This window comes from Babylonia areolata, chromosome 2 (assembly GCF_041734735.1).
Source record: "Babylonia areolata isolate BAREFJ2019XMU chromosome 2, ASM4173473v1, whole genome shotgun sequence".
Lineage (NCBI taxonomy): Eukaryota > Metazoa > Mollusca > Gastropoda > Neogastropoda > Buccinidae > Babylonia > Babylonia areolata.
In genome coordinates, this window is record NC_134877.1 from 16,243,775 (window position 1) to 16,266,867 (window position 23,093).

Consider the following 23,093-nt stretch of genomic DNA (forward strand, 5'->3'; position numbering starts at 1 on the left):
GTACGTGCTTGTTGGGTGCAAGCTTGTCATGTCCGAGCATGCACATGTGTTCATGAACACAAAAGTTATCTTCTTTTTTTAGTATCGTGTGTGTGTCTGGGCACATGTGTGGGTGTTCATGTAAAGGTTAACTATCAGTGAAGTTTGTAATTGTGGTGGTGTATCTTCTACATCCAACTGCTTTGATTAAGTGCCCGCTTGTTGGGTGTAAGCTTGTCATGTCCGAGCATGCACGTGTGTTCATGAACACAAAAGTTATCTTCTTTTTTTTAGTATCGTGTGTGTGTCTGGGCACATGTGTGGGTGTTCATGTAAAGGTTAACTATCAGTGAAGTTTGTAATTGTGGTGGTGTATCTTCTACATCCAACTGCTTTGTATAAGTGCGATGAGATCCATTAGATTAAAAAAAAAAATATATATATATATATGAAAAAAGACGATGTGATGGCAAAGACAATGATACATGCCAAGAAGGTCAGCTATAAATGTATCCATCTAGGATGATGACCTTGTGGCTCCAAACCTGAACAAGTTTTAACTGGTCCATGACCCCTTGTTCAACTTTCATGCATTATTTTTTTCACCCTTCCTTTGGTAATACTTAAAAGATCATTACTCAGTGTGTTGAAATGACAGACTGAAAAAAACCCCAAACAACCCAATGTGTAAGGCTGTGAGAACAATAGATACAATCACATGATAAAAGAGTGTAATAATAGTCAAGTTCATGAAACAGTGTCTCCCCCCCCCCCCCCCCCCAATGACACAGACAGAACAAGAAGACGGGAGGAAATTGTGAACAAGATCGACGGGCGCAATAGCCAAGTGGTTAAAGCGTTGGACTGTAAATCTGAGGGTCCCGGGTTCGAATCACGGTGACGGCGCCTGGTGGGTGAAGGGTGGAGATTTTTATGATCTCCCAGGTCAACATATGTGCAGACCTGCTAGTGCCTGAACCCCCTTCGTGTGTATATGCAAGCAGAAGATCAAATACGCACGTTAAAGATCCTCAGTGTAATCCATGTCTGCGTTTGGTGGGTTATGGAAACAAGAACATACCCAGCATGCACACCCCCCGAAAACGGAGTATGGCTGCCTACATGGCGGGGTAAAAACGGTCATACACGTAAAAGCCCACTCGTGTGCATACGAGTGAACGTGGGAGTTGCAGCCTACGAACGAAGAAGAAGAAGTGAACAAGATCATCACATGACCCGCAGCTGTTTGTATCACCACATCAAATTGATACCAAACACACACACACACACACAGAGAAAGAGAAAAGCCACACTGCAAACACCCAACAAATATCAATATTGCTTTTGTGATACTAGTCCACCGATCATACTATTAATTCTCCCTCCCCTCGCCCCCCCCCCCCCCCTCGCCCCTCCCCCCAGCCACAAAAATATCTTAAAAGTTCACCAGTTCACATATGACTTGCATTACAGAAGATGCAGGAATTCTCAGACACTTAGAGGTTGGCAGAATTTCCACTTCATGCATACATATACCTGCCACCGTTACGATTGGAACGTTCTCTTTTTTGTTGTTGTTTTTTTGTTTGTTTTTGTTTTTTTTGCATTGAGAAAGAAAACAACACACAAACATCAGACAGGGATTCCTTTCAGTACATTTACAAAATACGAATCTTTTCATGCTTTTATAACGGAATAACTTCTGAACCCCTTAGAATTGCATAGAAAATCATTCATCAGCAAGATGTTTGATCCAAATTAATGTCTGTTCAATATTTTATGCGCTGACCTGAAATTCAAAACAAATCTTTTGAGACACTGTTCAACAAACACCTAAATCGTTAAAATCACAACAGCATCATTACAAGCAGAGGAAAACTCTCCGAGTAAAAGAAACAGAATGGACCTTTTTTAAAATTTTTTTTTTTCCCAGGTAGACTAGGTACAGACAATGTTTATTCACAGATGTTGATTTATGAACTCTGACTTAAGTATCACTCTGTAAAACGCTTAACACAATTGTACAAAGGTTCAGTGCATGACACTATCTTCCTTGCTAAAAGAAAACGTTACAAACACCCCCACCCCCCCGTTAAGATCAACATAAAACAATAAAAAAAAAAGTTAAAAAAGAAACAGAGCAAAGAACAATATTAAAAAAAAACAAAAAAACCCCCAGAAATTCCCCATCCCTGTGTAACACAAGCTAAACCAAACACAACACAACCATATTGGGCGGTGCAACAAGTATGTAAAGCGAATTCAGTCCAACAGATTTTCTTGATCAACGGCAGATCTTCCGCGTAGCAATCTTATCTTTTGTGATGCATATGACGCCAACAGACAGTTCCCATCAAAACTGGAATGTAGGGAACTTGGCATTCAGGGGGTCTAGCATGTCTACAAGGAAGTACACCGTTCCTGCCAGTCCTGCAAAAACGACATCAACAAATATACATATAAATATGTATCTCCATTGCATCATCTTTATCCTCCAACACCTTCATCATCAATATATATATATATAAACTGTCCCAAGTTCTGCTCTCATGATGACTTCAGTTTTGATTCTCCCCTCCACTTCTGTGCTTGAAGTCCGTCCTGTCAAGGTCTTCGGCAGATTCACCGGGGACTCTCTTTGGAGGTTTATGGTGGCGGTCTTCACTCTAGGGGAGATGCTCACTCTGACTGGTTCTGAGACTAAACTATCGCTGTAGTCACTAGGGGGCTTAGTAGGTGGTGACTCAAGTATGTCAAATCAGATCAGTCACTACTGAACACCACCGAAGTGACTCGGCAGCAGTGCAGGGTCTCCTCTGGTGTGTGACCTCCTAGTGACCTAACCTCAACATTTCTTTGTGGAATGCTGACACTGAGACAGTGGCAGATGAACCTGAATGTGGCCGTGCATGGTGGACTGGGAATGAGCATCATGGGAGTAATACCACCAAAAGAATGCAGATGACCAGGCAGCAAAAAAGAAAAAAAAATGTATAGATTAAAAAATAAATACGTAACTGCTGAAAAATTTTCCACTCTGAGAGTCTCTCCTGTGGAAGGCCTAATGGCAAAAATAGGACAAGTAGAGAAAAAAGGAAAGGACAATTATTTTCCTGTTTTTTCCCCCCAGCCTTTATGGCCATCGCAGCAGTAAATTCATTTCCACTGTGTCTAGGGCTCAGCATTGGAAGGTGGGGCCCAATCCTCTCCTTCCACTGATTTAATCTTCCACAACCAATGTCGGTTACCCATTCATACATGGTGGAGTGAGGAACATAGAGAAAAAAGCATTTTCTCACGACTGATCGCGAATCGATTGCAATCGTGCCTTAATTTTAGCCTGATCTCCCAATTGAGCTTCATAATTGTGCGACCTGTTTGAAGACATAATTGGACACAAAACAGAAACGCCAAAGAATCGATAGACAGATAGAAAATGCGAAAAAACTTAGCCGTATGAAGTGCACAGGAACAGGTGTTGAGATGGCTGCCGGAAAAAGAGGGCGCTAGCCAGGGGGACAAAGGGGACGTTACCTACTTCCGGGAGGTTATCGGCCGTAGTACTTTCGTTTTCTCCGCATAGGCGGATAGTAGTTTGCACAGGACAGGAATGTCAGACCCCTGCCGGAGTCTGCGCTAGTTGGGTCACGGTAAGTATGTTATTTAAACGTGATTTTAGATAGAAAATTTCCTTTTTCTCACGGACAAAACACCACGCCCAAACAGAGCCTCAAACCTTCATCACTGGATCTCGACGCCGGATTCTCCCACGGCGCCTCCTTATACATTTATGCACAAAAAGGTTTTCTTCATGGGAGTTATTTCTCTCTTTCTCTCTACACACACATAGCTATAAAGCACCAGTCTCTTTCTTGCTTACTGTCACAGTATCTTCTCTCAATGTGCTTTTTCTTTATGTACGTGTGTTTTCCCAGTACAGTGGACTTAGCAAAAGTCGGGCATTTGCTGAAATTCTTTTTCACTTTTTTTAATGTCAAATTCTTTACTGGCAAATAGTGTTTTTACAACACGAATGCCAAGGGGAACGATTCAGCTGATAAATTTGACATTGAGAGAAAAGACAAAAAAGAAAAGAAAAAGGAAATAACAAGGAACCGAATATACACAACCCTTCAACATTCAAACACACTACATTCATGTTTATTCATTTATATCAGTTGAATAATATGGAAATCTGACCATCCAATCTGTGCAGCTGAAAAATGAACCCACTGAAAGCTGACATGGATTACAGGATATTTAATGTGGGTATTTGATCTTCTGCGTGTGACGGGCGCAATAGCCGAATGGTTAAAGCGTTGAACTTTCAATCTGAGGGTCTCGGGTTCGAATCTCGGTGACTGCGCCTGGTGGGTAAAGGGTGGAGATTTTTCCGATCTCCCAGGTCAACATATGTGCAGACCTGCTAGTGCCTGAACCCCCTTCGTGTGTATATGCAAGGAAAAGATCAAATACGCACGTTAAAGATCCTGTAATCCATGTCAGCATTCGGTGGGTTATGGAAACAAGTACATAGCCAAAATGCACACCCCCGAAAGCAGAGTATGGCCGCCTACATGGCGGGGTAAAAACGGTCATACACGTAAAAGCCCACTCATGTATATACGAGTGAATGTGGGAGTTGCAGCCCACGAACAAAGAAGAAGATCTTCTGCGTGCATATTGTCAAGAAGTGTGGAAGCGCTGAGAAAGAATAGTGTGAAAATAGATGAGGTAGTTTTTCTGAGACAGTGATTTGTAGTTCAGTGGCTAATGTATACTACTGTGGGTACTTAGGTGAGACAGTGATTTAGCCTCCTGTCTTGACTGGCTGCACTTTTTGTGAAAATAGTTCAGGAATGAACATTTATTTTGAAATGGAATATTGTGATCATGTTTTTGTGTCACTCCTTTCTGAGCTGTAGGCCCATACATTTGGGGCTCTGCTGCCTCTTGTTGGCATCTTGTTGGTCCGTGTACCAGTGATGTGGCCATGTAAGTATAAATGCCTATTTCAATAAACGATCCTCACAGGATAGATAATCAAAAACTGAAAATGTTCTTATTTATTCAAATTATTTACTTTTTCATTTATGATTGTTTCTCACAAATCAAAAGTTATTTAAAGTTTGATTCGCTATTTTCATGGATCGTTTGTTGACACAGTATGTTAAAAAAAAAAAAAAAAATCCCAGTGAGTACAAATTTGTATATTTTTGTAGTCTGCCAAGATTTCCATTCATGGAATCTTTTTAGAGACTACTCTTAAGATATTGGATAGGTGGTTTACGGTAGGGTGCTGAGTGCTTCAGGTGGAACCTCAGCGCTTCCTACCTGCCCTGGGTCAGTAGGAGGTCCCTGAAGCTGCGGCTCAATGACTGAGGCTGGAGGGGTTCAGTCAGTATCAGTATCAGTGTCGACGGGCGCAATAGCCGAGTGGTTAAAGCGTTGGACTGTCAATCTGAGGGTCCCGGGTTCGAATCACGGTGACGGCGCCTGGTGGGTAAAGGGTGGAGATTTTTATGATCTCCCAGGTCAACATATGTGCAGACCTGCTAGTTCCTGAACCCCCTTCGTGTGTATATGCAAGCAGAAGATCAAACACGCACGTTAAAGATCCTGTAATCCATGTCAGCGTTCGGTGGGTTATGGAAACAAGAACATACCCAGCATGCACCCCCCCGAAAACGGAGTATGGCTGCCTACATGGCGGGGTAAAAACGGTCATACACATAAAGGCCCACTCGTGTGCATACGAGTGAACGTGGGAGTTGCAGCCCACGAACGCAGAAGAAGAAGGATCAGTGTCAGTAGCTCAAGGAGGCGTCACTGCGTTTGGTCAAATCCATATACGCTACACCACATCTGCCAAGCAGTCTGTCCAGTCAGGAATTTGCCACCTGCTGTCAGTTGATGGAAATGAGACCAGGAGGGTCCAGTCAGAAATCTTGAGCCGCTCAGAGAGACCACCAGAAGAGGAGCTAAAGAAATAATTTAATGAACAGATATATTGTATTTCAAGATTTAGTTTTCTGAGAGAATGTGTGTGTGCCTGGAATGATTTAAAGTATTTTGATACATCACGTTTGAATTATAAAGACGGAACGTTATAAGCAGTTTTATCTGTCTGTTAGTGCGCCTTCCGAGTGAATGGACTGATACGTGATCACTGAGTATGACACATATATACACGATGGGGGTTCAGGCACGAGCAGGACTGCACACATGCTGACCTAGGAGATCAGAAAATCTCCACCCTTTATTCACTAGTCGCTGTCATGAGATTAAAACCCGGAACCCTCAGACCTTGCAGACCACAAATGCCAGGTTAGCATGCTGTGAACCAAAAAAGGGCAAGGAGCGCCTACCTTCAAACAAGGAGAAAGGTCTGTCAGGCGTCCGACACTGACGTTCACTCATGGTACAGCACCACTCTGCAAACTGTATTGTCACCTTGTTATGATCGTAGATTGCAGTTTACAAAGCCAAACTGAACGAACACAATGTGATGCGTGTGTGTGTGTGTATGTGTGTGTGTGTGTGTGTGTGTGCCATGAAAGATAGAAACAGTGTTTAGAAATCATTCTTTTTGATTTATATTCTTATGCTTTTCGTATTTTTTTCAAAACTTGTGTTCATGCCTGTGCAGTCTTATCATTGCGTTTATGTGATTTTTGATGTGAGTTTGAGCAGACACAAAAATTTCTCTTGTGAGGTATTAATAAACTGACATTGTATTGTATTAAGTGCAATGATACAAATTACAATGAAGTAAACAGTTTTTTCACATGAAGTTTATTGTACATTACAGGCCATCTGCTGATCAAAATGCAAGTACAATGTGAATTTTCCACTGCAAGTTCATATATCACATGCAGTGCATCCTTTCCTTCACTCTCACTCCCTGTGATTCTGCTCAAAACAAAATCAAAGTCTTTGACAACACAAGAAAACAGCTCAGAAAAAAAATGTAAACATCTATCAATGGTTCACCTTCACCAAAAAATATTTCAAACAGAATTTCTACACAGTTCTTGATTTAAACAAATCTTTTATCAGTAATTTCTTACATGTACACTGAGACAGCGAAGCAACTACAAGCTGACAGCTTATCTTGTGCTAAACAGTTCTTCAAAAGGATAGCTGACAAAATGCCAAGTGAACAAGAATAGAAGGAAATTACCACTATATACACACACAAGCAAACGCACACATACTCAGAGCATATCAACACATGCACTCACATGAATGTATGCCATACATTACATACAGACGGATGATGACAAGATTTACAGGTAAATGGTTTCTGATTGCGTAATTCTCTTACATATATAGACTTTGGGTTGGTATGAGAGAAAGGGCAATGACTGCTTCAGGGAAGAAGCTACTGATGAAGTGATTGGTTTTGGTCCAAATACTCATGTATCAAAGAACTGGGGGTGGGGTGGGGGAGTATCTAAAAAAAATCCAGAGTGGATGATTTACCTTGAAAGCCCTGTAGAGATGTTTCTGGTTGTGAGTCAGCTGGAACAAGGCCAGAAAGGCGTAGGCATTGCCGGCCGCTCCATGACAAAGCCCGTAGCCCTTCTTCAGGAGGCCGCGGTTCCATGTGACTTCACAGCAGCGATCTGCCGCCTCCAGGTAACGCTTGTCATTGTATGTCTGGAAACAGATCGCATTTTTCAAGCCCTCCTGGGGGACCTAAAACAAAACGATCACCCTCCCCCCCTACCTAAAATTACCTTAGCATACTTACCTACCTAGATCTGCTGACCACAGGCTGCAGAAGGGGTTCTATTCCTTTCTTGTGCAAATAACTACTCTGCCCAAGCGGAGAAATTGAAACAGGCTGTGGCTAGTAGCCTCCCTTGAGTATATTACCTCCCTTCTCTTACGTATTGAAAAACAATATTTATGCTTTTTACACCCATCAGTCCAAAAGGTCACACTCAGCTTCAAGCATCAACAGACCACCTTTGTGAGATACATACTTACAAAAAAATATCAACAAAACAATACATCTTCAAAAGCTGCTTTCCTTTGAAACATTTGATGAAGTGAGTCATTTTTCCTCCCACTGGATTTATACTATGATATTTATTGCTGTGATAGGAAAAGCACACAAAGTATGCTTTCAGCTGGTAGAAGGTTTGTACAGCAAACATTCTGAACTTAACCCCTAGGCTGCCTGCATGACGAGATAACTCGTCATGGCAAGCATGTATGCTTCGCTGCCTGCATGACTTTTCCCTGGTTTGCATTCACTTCCTTGACAAAAATAGTGGTAGCTTTAGCCTGGGGAATCTCTCTAGATTCTATTCATAGCTAGAAACCCCATCTACGTCATGAAGCAGTCCTTTATTTGAACGTTTTGGTTGGGTCACTGTCCAAGTGACTTCTCTCCTCGCTCGCTCAACAAAATGTCGGACTGACGCCATGCTCAAGACATGCGATCGTGACGAACTAAATCAACCAAGATTTCTTTCTTTAGCTGATGCTCAGAAAGAATTGAAGGGTAAATTCGAAGGAGAAGATAGTGATGAACATTTATAGGACGATCTGATAGAAAATAAAGGGAATAATCAAGAGAGTGGCCAAGATGCGACTGTCAGTGAGTGATGCTGGCTGTACAGATGTTAGCAGTCGACAGATGACCGAATTAGCAGCAGAGCGATACTCTTGGCATGCAGCCAACGCGGTCTGATGAGAACTGAATCAAGTGACCGTGTGAGAGGGGTGAGGAGGAAGGGGGTGGAGACTGAGGGGGCGTGGCCTCACATCCATCTTATCACTTGGAGAAGTCACAATGTATTGTGTATCTATCTCTTAAATATATATATATATATATATTGTGGTTGTTCTAGTATGATTTTGTGTTTGCAGATATCCATTTGTCCAGAAAATATGATGTTTTTGTACAAATTACCTGACTAATGTTTGTAATGAACAAGTTGAAAATGTGACAAAAAACAAAACACTAATTTCAAAACAACAGCATGTCACTAAAAATATATAAAATGGGAAAACAGCATGTGTTTTGTGTTCTTTATTCATTTACCTTTCAGAAAATATATACTTTTATGGGTCTTTCTCCAATAACAGAGCACAGAATTTTTGGAAAATTTATACCCGTTTTTTGTGAAAAAACCCTGGCAAATAGATTTCACTTAAATCTTATTTTCCTGGCAGCGAAAGGGTTAACTAGGAGTGCACAAAAGTTTTGAGTTACCATATAGACCCAGGATTGATCAGCAATAAGGCATTGCGTACTAAAAATTAAATCTCCACAGATAAACAAATATCCTTATAAAGAAATTGGCTGATTAATTGACCAACTGATTGGGCATTCAGCTGACTTGTTAATTAATATGTTTGTTTATTTATCTTAACTGTTAATTGTTCCTAAATGTATGTACATGTTCTTCAACATGTCAAAGGAATTGGTTACCTACTTCCGGGAGGTTATCGGCCGTAGTTTCGTTTTCTCCGCATAGGCGGATAGTAGCTTGCACAGGCAGGAATGTCAGACCCCTGCCGGAGTCTGCACTAGTTGGGTCACGGTTAAGTATGTGTAATTAAAAGTAATTTTAAGTGACCTCTCTGAATGATTTAAACATGTGCGCGTCATTTCAGTGCACATCTTATGTCTGTTTTGTGAGCTATACAGCTACATGGTGATTTCTCTTGAGAGATTATAAATACAGCTGACTTGACTAGAACTGACTCCCCCCCCACCCCCCACCCCACCCCCCACCCCCCCAAACATTTGTGTTGTTCGTATCTTTCACTTCTGTTTATCTTTATGTATTCACTTATCTGTTTATTTCCCCTTTATATGTTTTACAGAAAGTTAGGGTCGGCTCTCAAAGACTGATCAGCACATTGGGTTTATGCATAGGTCAGGCATCTGCTGATCTTTTTGTTGCTGTTCAACAGTAGATTTAACGTAGTGTGTATGGATCAGTCTGCGTACCTTGACACCTTGAAACTGAAACTGAAGTGGTCGCCTAGTGGTAATGCGTCCTAGGAAGCGAGAGAATGTGAGTACACAGGTTCAAATTCAAAACTCTTCCCTTCCATATGACCTTGAGTGGTGGCCCGGATGCTAGTCATTCGGAGGAGGTGAAAAACAAAGGTCCCCGAGTGCAGCGTGCACTTAGTGTATGCAAGATAAACCACGACAACAAAAGGGTTGTCCCTGAAAAAATTCTGAAGAAAAAATCCACTTTGATATGAAAACAAACTCACTAGTGGGCAGAAAAAACATGGGGAGAGCAGCCTGAATTTTACAGAGAAATCTCTTATGACAAAAGAGTAATCAAACACAAAACAAGAGAGGCAAGGCCTTCAAGACTCACTTGTGATAAATTAAGTCCCCTAGCATTAATTACAGAGTAATTTCCCTTTTTTACTATCTGCACCAAAACGTTTGCAAAATAAATAAAAATTCCATCCTTAGCAAAAGAAGTTCCTGTTTGAACAAAAAATGATAATAATGACTCCTCTTGTTGTTGTGTCAGAATAAGAGGTCAAAGTGCCAAGTTTAGAGAATACAAAAAATATAAATATAACAGTAAATGCAGTTGGCATATAATTAGGCTTCTTTTTTATTTTTTTTGTGTCCATCCCAGAGGTGCAATATTGTTTTAAACAAGATGACTGGAAAGAACTGAATTTTTCCTATTTTTATGCCAAATTTGGTGTCAACTGACAAAGTATTTGCAGAGAAAATGTCAATGTTAAAGTTTACCACGGACACACAGACACATGGACACACACACACAGACAACCGAACACCGGGTTAAGACATAGACTCACTTTGTTTACACAAGTGAGTCAACAATACAATGATAGACTAGACCCGTGTACCTTGTAGGCAGCGATGAAGAGCAGGACCCAACCAGGCGCCCCATGGCACCACTGTACCAGTCTGTCCCCGGAGCTGCTGCCTATAGACGATGGGAAGTTGCCCGACGCAAACTGCAGCGACAGAAGAAAGTCCACGCAGGGCCGAACCAGGCGCTCTATCTCTGGCCACAGCTCCGGCTCTTTGATCTGCGGACAGTGGAGAAAATCTTTTTTTTTTTAAATTCATAATTCTTATTCGCATTTTTAAAGATTAATGTGAAAAACACATCCATCAGATCTTGTAAACAACAAAGTGAACAATGCAAGAACAAGTGACAGGCAGCATAGTTACTGTCAGCATAGAACTGATGACATTTTGCTGTGTAGCAAATTACCATATATAACAGAAAAGCCTAACCGAATGGTTATCTGCATCAATATATGAATCTTCTTCCTACATTCCCTTTAAGACAACAGTACCGTATTAATACACATTTTATGGTGGAGAAGATCACATCAACCTCACAAGCAGGTGTGAACCACACTTGCTGTGAGAACTTATAACAACTGCACACGCACACACACACATGTGCACACACACCACACCAAGTCACATTGCGAAAATTAAATGAAACAACAGAAAAGTATGTCATGACCAGACCTCTCATTTAGTTCTTTTTCTCATGACCCCCCCCCCACCCCACCACCACCTCCCTACACCCTCCTCTCGTATATAAGTGATTAAGGATGAGCCATTCCATTGATGTTGTGAAGATGTGAGCACCTACCAGTAAAAGGGTGTAGAAGATACCAGCCAGCCCATGAGCCGCCCCCAGGTACTTCTTGTTGTGCCATAAATACATGAGCGGGGGCCCCTCTTTCGTCTGCGAACCCATTGCCTTGCCAGACTCCAGTATTGCCTTTGTAACCTGACAACACACCACACACATAACCTTACATCAGAACAGGACCTTTTTTTCCCCATAAGGAGTGTAAAAATTTTTTCATTTGACTACAGAGTTCTTGATGTAAAAAAACAAAATGAGTTAAAGAGAAAAAAAGATCAATGGAAAAAGGTTAGCTTTCCACTGCACAATATCAAGTTGTCACGATTCACAGAACTGATTTTCCAGACTTTTTTTTTTTCATCCCACCCTTCCGAACTCCTTACAACTGCTCAAACTAAGCTTCATTAATTCAATTATACTTTACAGTAAAAACAAAAAAAAATTGTTGTGATAACGTAAGCTGTGAGATAAGCTCCTGGGCAAGTTGTAGTCAAGTTCTGTAAACTACCTTGTAAACTCCCAGCAGCTAGTAAATGCCTACCCTCCATTTTGGGTTGAAACTGTCCATAGGGTAAAATACCATGTAAATGTCCACCACCTACTTTGAAAAAAAAAAAAAAAAATCCAGTTTCCTGTTTATGATTGTGCTGCTGGTTTGTAAACTGTTTGCAGAGAACAGTAGTTTCATCCCTTGACATTACGTTATTCTGTTAGTACCAGTCACAAGTACTCCAAGAAACAAATCTAAAACAGATGAATTTAAACTTTCAGCATTGGGTTAACTTTGTAACCTACTGATATCATGAATTTAATAACAAGATATTTCTCATGCATGGTGAAACTAAGGGACTGGTTTCATGTGAAGAGTACAGTACCTGGTGAATGCCTATCCCCAACTTAAGGGAGTTTACTGGGTTTTTTTTTTTTTTTTTTTTTGCTGCCCCATCATCTGCACTGTTTCAGTGGCATTACTCCCATGCTGCTCATTCTGAGTCCCTCATACACGGCCTACACCCAGGTTCGTCTGTCACAGTCCCAGTACTGGCAGTCCACAGGGAACCATCAATGTTTAAATTACTGGGATTTTTTTTTTTTTTTTTTTTTTTTTTTTTCTTTCCCAAATATAACAGGCAGTTACCTTAACAATGACTTCCCTGTCCACCTTATCCGTGCCTAGGTGATGCTGAACAAACAGCAGGGCTGACAGGTAACCACAGCGACCGTACAGGTGCTCATCTGGCAACGTCTGGTCACGGATCACATTTATATGCATGGCTTCAAGCCTGAAAAAACAACAAGGGAGGTAATATATGTGATGAAAATGTGCCACAGAAGTGTGTGAATGTGTGTTTTGAAAATGTGTGTGTTTGTGTGTGTGTCTGTGTGTGTGTGTGTGTGTGAGAGAGAGAGAGAGAGAGAGAGAGAGCATATGACTATGTGTTATGTGTGAGTGCATGTAGGCATGTTTGTACATGAATGCATGTGCATACATATTATACATGTACATATGGGTCAGCCCACACGTCTTGATGCCTTCATGAAACTGAAAAGTTTTATCAAATTTAAGGTGTGGTTCATGGCTGGCCTGAACACTAACTGGGTGCAAACCTAACGGCCACTGTTAAGGTGACCAAATTAGACATCCATCAACAACGTCCAGAACTGTATAAGTACTCATTTCAACTAATTTTTTTCCTTTGTTTTCACTTGCTCAAACAGTTGCAGCATGTGATATCCCTGTTTCAGGTACAGAAAAAAACAACAACAAGTAAACAAAAAACATGCTGATTAAAATGACCATGTATACATCATCAAACAGATATCGCTTAACGTAACTCCATACTCTACCTGGAAATACACTGCGCCGAATTGCGCTCATCCCCCATTTTGCTGTAGACCACGGCGCCGATGGCCAGCGGCCCTGCATCCCCGCAGAGGAAAGTGTGTCTGCGGCCCTGGGGATTGGCCACAGCTTCCTTCACATGGTGCAGCGACAGCGTTAGGTAATCCCCTTCGCCGCTAGACGAGTCCTCTGGCAAACGCTGATGAAGGTGAAGGTACAGTAAAGCATAACCTGATAAAAGAAAGTAGTCATTCAGGTGACGTTACTCTGAAAGGAACGACAGGACCAGTCATGATTATTCAAAGAATCAAAGACACTTTACACACAAGCTAATCTAATAAGCCTTCACTCAGAATTGCAACAGGCCTGAAATCAGGCTCTCGGGATTTGTAATAAGCTTGTAACAAGATGGCAAGCCACAAACCACACTCACACATCATGATAAAACTGTGTCTGTTTCCATTGTCAATGAAAATAAAGCAGGAGAAAGCAAGATGCCAGTCCTGCACTGCTGAGCCAAGGTGAAGAATATTTCATAATCTTTTTTTTAATTTTTAAATCACAAATATAAAAACAACTGAATAAAGATATGTATCAAAATAGTTCTCTGGTTCATTTACCCAAGGCTAATGGAAGATTAAGGCTAATGGAAGATAGCCATTTTAAATGAAATCTGTCCAATGAAACATTTTCAAAAGCTAAATCTGGGTAAGAGACTCTTAAAAAGAGAAATGATCATTTAAGTGGCTAAACAGTTGATACATTATCACATGAAAATGGCTAAATAAAGGTTATAAGTAAATCTGTTTATGTACTTTGAATCCAAAACTAAGTCTTGATCACACATTCACTCACAAAAACGATCCATTGTTTAAAATAATAAAATCAGTTCAAGACTACAAGAGACTTTGAAAGGAATTTTTTTTCCAAACATGTACATATCGATCCTATCATTGTGGCATGTCTTTATGCAGTTGCTACTTCATTTCTCTTCAGCCAAATATCAAAAAGTGATTTGTTTGGTTTTCTTATGTCATCAGTGAAACTGTCAATGTGAACAAATAATTTAAAAAAATGTATTTAATTTATACACATTTAAAAAAAAAAAATTATTTATTTTTTTTATCAAAGATGACTTTTTATAATAAAAGTCATAGTTTTCAACGTTCTTCATGTAGATCTTAGCTTCTTATTTTGTTTTCTTTCATTTTGTGGGGCAATTAGATTTGTTAATACCTGATAAAAATTATACAACTTAATTGTTAGTGCTAACTGCTATGCTTTATTCTAAAACATGAAAATATAAATATTCAGAATTTACCACTTAATCCTGTGTAAACAGAGAAATCAGGCCTCTTGTGTTCTTCTTGACCGATGTTGGACTGGAGTTGCTTCAGCAATCTTGCTATCACTTCTTTCAGCTGCTCAGCTGCACTGGTTATTAACTGCAATACAATGACTTGTATCATTAAGAATTATTACTTATATTTATTATCATATCAATGCATGTGGCTATAAATTACTACTCACTGAAAAAAAAAAGAGTCAAATGTATGCAACATATTACTGATTTTTTAATTTTTTTTTTAATTATCTAAATCCACAAATTAAATCAGACTATTACTTTTTCCCAAATATTTACTTTTTCCCAGATAAGTTACTTAATCTGTTAATGTTAGGATTTTGTGAGTTCAGGTCATACTTTTGAATAGGTTGGCTGTCTTGACTTTTTTAATCAACTATAGACTCTTTCAACAACAACAACAACAACAAAAAAAACAACAAAAAAAACTAAGATAATCCTAATGACAGCAAATGAATATTCAATACAGATCACAGAAGCGTAACTTTGTACCATTAAGTCATAGCTGGCCCTGTTAATTAATCATAATCCTCTGACACATTAAATAACTACATAAACCATTTATTAAGAAATAAAATTTTTAAAAATGTTGAAAATCATGTGTGTGTGTGTGTGTGTGTGTGTGTGTGTGTGTGTGAGAGAGAGAGAGAGAGAGAGAGAGAGAGAGAGAGAGAGAGAGAGAGAGAGAGAGAGAGAGAGAGAGTGTGCGTGTGCGCGCGCGCGCGCGCGTGCTCGTGTGTGTGTGTGTGTGTGTGTGTGTGTGTGTGTGTTTGTGAGTGAGTGAGTGTGCGCACAGTATCATATATACACACATATATTGCCAGTGTAAACAATACATGCATACACATTTTGTGTTGGTGCTTGGGCAAACACAATTAAGTTTTTCAATTTGTGTTCATAGATATGTTGATGTCGTATAAAATAAATGTATTTGTAAGTCCATGGGATACGTGTTTGCATATTACATATATATACAAATGTACATGTATAGTTGGTGTAAGTGTACTGTGTATAGATCTTTTGTTTTATGTTTTTCTCTTTGCAACTTATGACACTGACAATATGTTACCATCAAGTCCTGTAAAGGCAGTCTAGAACTGGTGTACTGGTGTGGTCTACTGATCAATGCTAGAAGTAGAACTACTGTCATCACCATGATTATTGCAAAATAAAAATTATGATAATCCAATAACAATGCACTCTTCCTTCTGCAGTGTCAAAATCATGACAGACAGAATGCACGAGACTTTTAATGCATAAAAATTCCTCTGCCTCAGGCTATCATATATATATATATATATATATATATATATATATATATATATAAGGGGGATTAATTAAATCATCTGTACTGCAACATTTTCTACAGATGCAAAAACCTTCACTGTGTACATTTACATTAAGCATGAAAACATTACAATCTTGCTTTAAATACTATGTACACAACAGCTGACAGACAAAACAAAATTGTTGATTAAAAAAATCTCAAACAATTGTTGATCTGCATTTTATATTGATCTCCCAATGCTGGTCTCAGACGGGTAGTAGAACCAAATCAAATAGTGGAAAGAACACTTCTGTTCTGAATAAAACTATTTCATGAGATAATGCATTTTCAGAGATGTTCCCTCTGTGAAAAGTCAGCAAAACGTCTCGGTGCCTGCTGGCTACACAGCCGTCTGCTGCTTGTGCAAGAACTGATCGTCATGAACAAAGAACATGATTGATGGATAGTGATGAGGGATGGGAATGGTGGGTGCCCATCACCGTTTTGACTGTCATAAGCGTTACCTTGGTGTCCTCTCCGAGCAATTTCTCTCCACTGAAGTCTGGAAGGGTGTTTTTAAACATCGGAACTTCTAATTCTGCCATGGTGTGCAAATGGAGCTATCCGGCATCACCCAGCAGCACCGAACGCTGCACTGTCTCCACTGAAGCAGACGGAAGCAGACAGCATACGTGAGAGTATTCCGGGGAGACTACTCAGTTGTGTCTGATCTGGTTCCAAAGCCCGAACACAAGTTCTGATCAGTGTCGTGGTCATCCAAAACCAGCTGAAGGATCTCTCGAAGAAAGCTGCAAACTTTTAAAAGAACTGGCGTCACGCGCAAGGTGCTCTCTCTCTCTCTCGCTCGCTCGCTCTCTCTCTCTAACCTAACCACATTAAAAAAAACATTGCCTGTCCCACCTTATGCCATAATATGTAATGTAAATCGTTCGTTTTAATGATACTGTATGTCAAATGTGTATGGTTGACTGATAACCTCCCTCACCCTCCATCCCACACTCTGATCTGTATAGCGGTGTGTGTTGTGTGTGTTGTTTCTTTCATTTTGTTCATTTTTTCCTATACATTTTACAAACACCATACTTGTACATGCATGCCGTGTGTGTGTGTGTGTGTGTGTGTTTAATTTTTTGTTTGTTTATTGTTTTGTTTTATTTTATTTTATTTGTTTTATTTTAAAAAAATCTTCCCTGTTATGTATCTCTACTAACACCATGTTTTCAGGCTTCCATTTTATTTAGTATTGTGTTGTGTAGACCCTATTCAGGGCGGGGACTGGATGTAAAAAAGCACACCAGTGCTTATCTGTTATCCTCGAAATAAAGAATTTGTCTTGTCTTGTCTTGTCTTGTCTCTCTACTATGTGCATGTTTCTCACGATGTCACCACAGTGCTGACAGTGACACTGAGTTGGTTCAAAGCAGGGACGTGTGTATGTTTGTTGAAAGCAAGAATAACATGATGGTGATAACGTTCATGATACTGACATAGCCCCCCTGTTCGAAACAGACACAAAGACACCTTGTTGTTGTGAAACATTCAAGTCGTTTGATCTCTACATTGATATTTGATGGACAAAAACTAATTAAGCCTGACTTTCTGCTTAATATTTGTATTTGTATTTTTTTTCTTTTTATCTCAACAGATTTCTCTGTGTGAAATTTGGGCTGCTCTCCCCAGGGAGAGCGCATCGCTACACTACATGCATTAATTCAGCCCACTTAAAGCCAGCAGCCCTGAAGGCAATTCAGCCCGAAGCAAGGCCAGTCAAATATCTTTTAACCAGGCCTCTGCATGTCAGGAAAGAAATGCAAACCATACCCAGAAACCTACAGATAATTCAATTGGACATGGAAACCATTCTCTAGAATTCACAAGTTCTAAAGATTAATCGTCAGAGCATAGTTAGGAAGAGAGCAGTCAACAGCCTCAATTAAGTATGTCTAACTGGACATTATGTTTGGAACAGAATCATTACTGCAATCATCAGTCCACCCAAGTGAGATCACCCCAGAGGACTGCAGAGCCTTCCATAATGATCAGGACTTGCTTGCTAGAGGAGTCTTCATCCTGATATATAAAAGCCATGTATCAACTGATTGAGTTGCCAGAGCTGGATGCAGACTATTGATTTGAGTAAAGCTGCACCTCCAGAAAAATTGCTGACAGGTTACTTCAATTACCCCATCGATCAGCCATTCACCTTAATGTGCTGGACCGTACGCTGTAGAAGATCTCAAAGACTGACACTGTGACAGACAGAAGCGGATCCTCTTAGCAGGAGACTACAGCTGTCCAGACATCAACTGGAGTAACTCTGCAGTACCTGCTTGTGCCGGGGATCTTTACATACAGCAATGATAGATGGACATCACTGTGACAGTCGGACTCGGCTAAAAATCCATGACAAGCCCACTAGATAAGACAAAACCATTGACCTTGTCTTGGCTTCCAGCCCTTCCCTCGTCAAAGACCATCCCAGGACTTCCGGATTTAACAAAGCAAACCTGTACACAACCCCACAGGGTGAAGGAAAAAGTTCAATACATGTTTAATATTTTGTTGAATTTGTTAATGAAATCAGTGTGAATTAATACTGGCACATATTTGATATTGATGAAATCATATATTAAACAAAATTTCAAAGATTGATGAAATCATATATTAAACAAAATTTCAAACTGTAATTGTATTTGTTTTTAAGATTGGTTATTACTTCACCATTTAAGAGCATGGTCTGAAACTAGTGAAAGGCAGCTCAGACTGTTGCCCTGTTGCAGATGAGATTCCATTTGCCAGTGGCACAGTGGCTCACTAGTACAGGAGCCCTGAGATCATTGTGGTGTAGTGTACAACCCGTAATGGTGGTCACCTCATTGTATGCTATCCAGACATATATGAGCAGGTGAGAATGTGCTTTCTGATGACTAGGCTGATTTCTTGTTTAGAAAAAAAAAGGTAAATGTCCAGATGACTTTAACATCATCAAGACGGTGAATAGATATCCAGTATGTCTAGGACTGTGCATAAGAATCCTCTCTTTCCACTTATTTAACCATCCCCAACCAAAGACAGGTACCCATTCACACCTGGATGTAGTGAGGAAAAATCAAAGTAAAGTGCTTTTCCTAAGGTCACAACAGCATGCCGAAACGGAGCCTCAGATCACTGGTGAATACTGGTTCAGAAAATCAGTGGCTGACCGATTCTGACACAGCTTCTCCCCTTTTCTTGTTACCTGGATCTCAAAAGAAGGAGGGGCTTAACACAGACCAGCCCAATGACAGATTGCTAAGCTGTCATTTGCGGCTTCAGAGTGGTTGAATTTTTAGAAATACCAAGTGCTTGTAACAGGAATTTCAGCATACAGGCCAGTACAGGCCTGGTGGTATGGTATTGTTATGGGTAAATTCCAGAGACATGTACATACCCAGTAAACAGAACAGAAACAAATTTATGTGCTAAAACTATTTAAGGAGCCACATGCACAGTGTTCTTGCAGATGTGATGTACGGCAGTTACAAAGTTGTAAGTGTATACTTGAACACTGCCATACAGGTACAGATTGATACACATTTAGGAATATATATATACCTTGCTTATGTTTATCAGTACATGTTTGTGTTCTTCAAGAAGTTTTTTATGTCTTCTGTGTGCCTTTTTCATGTTTTTTTTCTTTCTACAGTTTGCCCCTTAAAGTTTTAAACAATTTAAAATGTTGTGTTGCAGATGTTGGCTCCACATTGTCTGTCATTGTCTGTTTCTGAATAAAATCTAACCCTGACTTATCTTGATGCATCCAGTCCATCTACACTGCAGAGTGGGCATTAATTGCAGTGTTGGCTGGGGTTGGGATTATTGGATTTGATAAGATTATGTTACCATTAACTGATATCATAATTCTCAATTCTTTCAGTTCCAATGTTTTCCATGCTTTTAAAGGGTTTCTTTATCATGTTGTATCAGTATACTGTTCCAAAGTACAGTTAAATGTGAAAATTTGGTAAGAATGACCTCGTCGTTTGAATGCACTGTTTTATTCTCCAGGTATCATCCACACATTTTTGTTATTCTTTTCTTCTGTCCAGAGCTGCAGTTAGAAGTAGAATGATTTGAGTCGACTGTTGTTTTTTTTTTCAAAGCTTTAAGTTAGGAATAGAAACGATTGTTTTTGTTTTTGTTTTTTCTTTGCTTTATTTTGTTTTGTTCTGCAAATTAGAATTGATTATGTCTTTGGTAGTTTTGTTTGTTTGTTTGTTTACTGATTATTGAGTTATGTGTGTGTGTCTTCAGCACAACCATGTCTGACGGTCAGACTGTCTGGTACCAGAAGGAGGTCTCGTTGCCCAACAAAAAGAGAGGCTGTCATCTAGTCACTGACGATGTTGTGCGCCAAGTTCCAGAGTTGGAGAATGTCAAGATAGGCCTTGCTCACATTCATAGTAAGTAAGAAAGTTCCGTTTGTGCAAAGGAAACCACACATTCTGCAGGTGAGATAAGTGTTAGGTATTAACCCCTTGACTGCTGCTTCATCAGAGAAAGGCTGTCACCTCACTAATATAAGACTGAGCTTACAGGTCAGGATGTTGATGACCATTATGATTTTGGTTTTTGGTGTTTTTAGACTTCTTCGTCTTGGGATTATGTTGCTTTTCCTCAGCAAAATCTATGACACCGTTAACAGGTGCACAAAAAGTAGTGACTGCACTTCAAACTCACGCTACACTGACCTCATTTCACCAAGATTCAGCAGTCAAGGGGTTAAGATGCTTGCAGAATACAGAACACAGAGTCCTTTAGTATCCCAATACGAGTAATTAATTTGTGGCGCAAAACACATTAACAATACCCTAGAATCACAGCCATTCAACATGTGTACATAAAGGACATAAAAGGATTAAACGTAACAGCGTAAATCACACATAGACCATCACAACCATACAGATGCAATAATCACAGGTAAAAAAAAAAAAAGCATAAAATAGCTTTCTGAAATTTAACATGATTCTGAATTAAGATGTCAGGCAAACATACATTCTGGCGCACATTTTTATTGAGTCACATAATTATTGATTATTGTTGTTTAACAGCTGAATTGAATTATTGATTATTATCAACAGATGGATTGACTTTAGAATGAAGCTGCATTTGAATCTGTTTGTTTATAATTTTGGAACACAGTTAGAAGTGCCCGAAGGTATGAGTTAATGATGTTATTCTAAAGTATGGCTGCTGTCGCTAGAAATGGATACAGTTTTCTGTCATACTCTAACATTGTATAGATCATTTAGTAATGATCATGGTAATTATCATTATTGTTATTATTATTGATTCACATAGGCTGTCTTGTCTGACACCTTGCTGCACACATTCACAGTTTTGTTCAGCATATTCTCCCCATACAACTTACAAGCATAGAAAAGAGATAGTTCAAACAGATGTATTGATTGTCCCCAGTCTCTATGATCTCCACTCTCTCTTGACTTTCACTTATAACCATGAATCTCAGTTCAGGTGTGTATTTAGCTAAAGCATTGGAAGGAATGTATCTGTGTAATGGTTTTATTATTATTATTATTTTTTTTAATGTATACATTTCAAACCATGAAGTGATTTACAAATGAACCAAATGAAAAAAAAAAAGATGTGGGAAACAGTTTCATGACTTTTCAGTTTACTTTGCATTCAAGACTATTTATAACAGATTGTTAGAGTTAACAGATTAAACAAACACAGCCTACAAGTTATTGTGAGTGTGAAACCATTAGTCAGATACACATTGCAACAGACAAATCTGTTGCTGTATGGCATGGCTTGATAGTAAAGTGCAGTTTGTCATCATGAGAAGATTGTATCATATGTTCCAAAGACAAACACTGATTAAAAGTGTGTGTGTGTGTGTGTGTGTGTGTGTGTGTGTGTGTGTGTGTGTGTGTGTGTGTGTGTGTTTCTGCTTTTGACAGTAAAGCACACGTCTGCCAGCTTGGCTATGAATGAGGTAAGAAAATAAAAGGAAAATTTATGCTAATTTCTATATCCTTAGATGTTTGAATAAAACTGTTTTTGAAAATGAAAAAAATAATTTCATGGCTTTGACATCAGGTTTCATTTCATTGCTCTTTAACGGTTGGAAAAGCAGATTTATTTGGAAAGTCAGAAGTGTGTGTGTGTGTGTGTGTGTGTGTGTGTGTGTGTGTGTGAAGCTGTGTCACTATAGGAAAGACATTTTGCTGTGTTGGGAAAATATCAGTTTGTTTTGATCATCAGCAATATATATAATGATTGTCCCCTCATATCCAAAGCTTAATGAGTTATGTGTGCCAGTTATTAAAAAACAACAACAACAACAACAACAAAAATAACTGACTGTGTGATTGTGTTCCAGGAGAAAAACTGGAATATCACTGGAATGTTGTGCAAAGGTGATCAACAGCAAATGCCATGAAAAAGTGATTTTTTTTTCACCTTGTGGGGACTTGCGACTAACCAGACACAGTGGAACTGAACCAAGTTAGGGACGTTACTTACATATCTAAATCTGTTCAAAATCAGAAAGGCAGTTACTATGTTGTGTGTAGATGTCTGCAGTGTAACTAATTTTATTGAACAAAAGTAAAGCAATCCCTGCAGCAGCTGAGTAGTTTAAGTGTTTGACTTTCAATCTGAGGGTCCCGGGTTCGAATCACAGTAACGGCACCTGGTGGGTAAAGGGTGGAGATTTTTCCTATCTCCCAGGTCAACATATGTACAGACCTGCTAGTGCCTGAACCCCCTTTGTGTGTATACACACGCAGAAGATCAAATACACATGTTAAAGATCCTGTAACCCATGTCAGTGTTCGGTGGCTTATGGAGACACGGAAATACCCAGCATGCATGAACCACGACAGAGTCATCGGCAAGTCGATGTTGGTCGTGTAACGGAAAGAAAAAAGAAAGAAGGAAGAAATCCAGATAATGGGGACTAACACCCTGACCTGTAAG

General features: G+C 39.6%; 2 protein-coding genes across 3 annotated transcripts in view; one reads left to right on the forward strand and one right to left on the reverse strand.

Annotated features, from left to right (window-relative positions):
- Positions 1–16,789, reverse strand: LOC143298602 (lanC-like protein 2). Its single transcript, XM_076611487.1, has 9 exons — positions 16,613–16,789; positions 14,780–14,903; positions 13,464–13,689; positions 12,754–12,898; positions 11,616–11,756; positions 10,849–11,034; positions 7,465–7,641; positions 6,348–6,420; positions 1–2,409 (listed from the first exon to the last, which is right to left on the reverse strand). The coding sequence occupies exons 1-9, from the start codon at positions 16,691–16,693 to the stop codon at positions 2,333–2,335; spliced, it is 1,230 nt and encodes a 409-aa protein (XP_076467602.1). The 5' UTR covers positions 16,694–16,789; the 3' UTR covers positions 1–2,332.
- The window catches only part of LOC143298613 (UPF0047 protein YjbQ-like), a 17,277-nt gene continuing 10,970 nt past the window's right edge, over positions 16,787–23,093 (forward strand). Inside the window, exons 1-4 of one of the 2 annotated variants that reach the window (XM_076611497.1) lie at positions 16,804–16,933; positions 18,890–19,014; positions 20,403–20,551; positions 22,073–22,107. In XM_076611497.1, coding sequence (XP_076467612.1) covers positions 18,890–19,014; positions 20,403–20,551; positions 22,073–22,107 — 309 coding nt within the window. In that variant the 5' untranslated portion in view covers positions 16,804–16,933. Of the gene's footprint in view, positions 16,934–18,889; positions 19,015–20,402; positions 20,552–22,072; positions 22,108–23,093 lie in introns of both variants that reach the window. The other variant, XM_076611504.1, reaches the window with a different exon arrangement.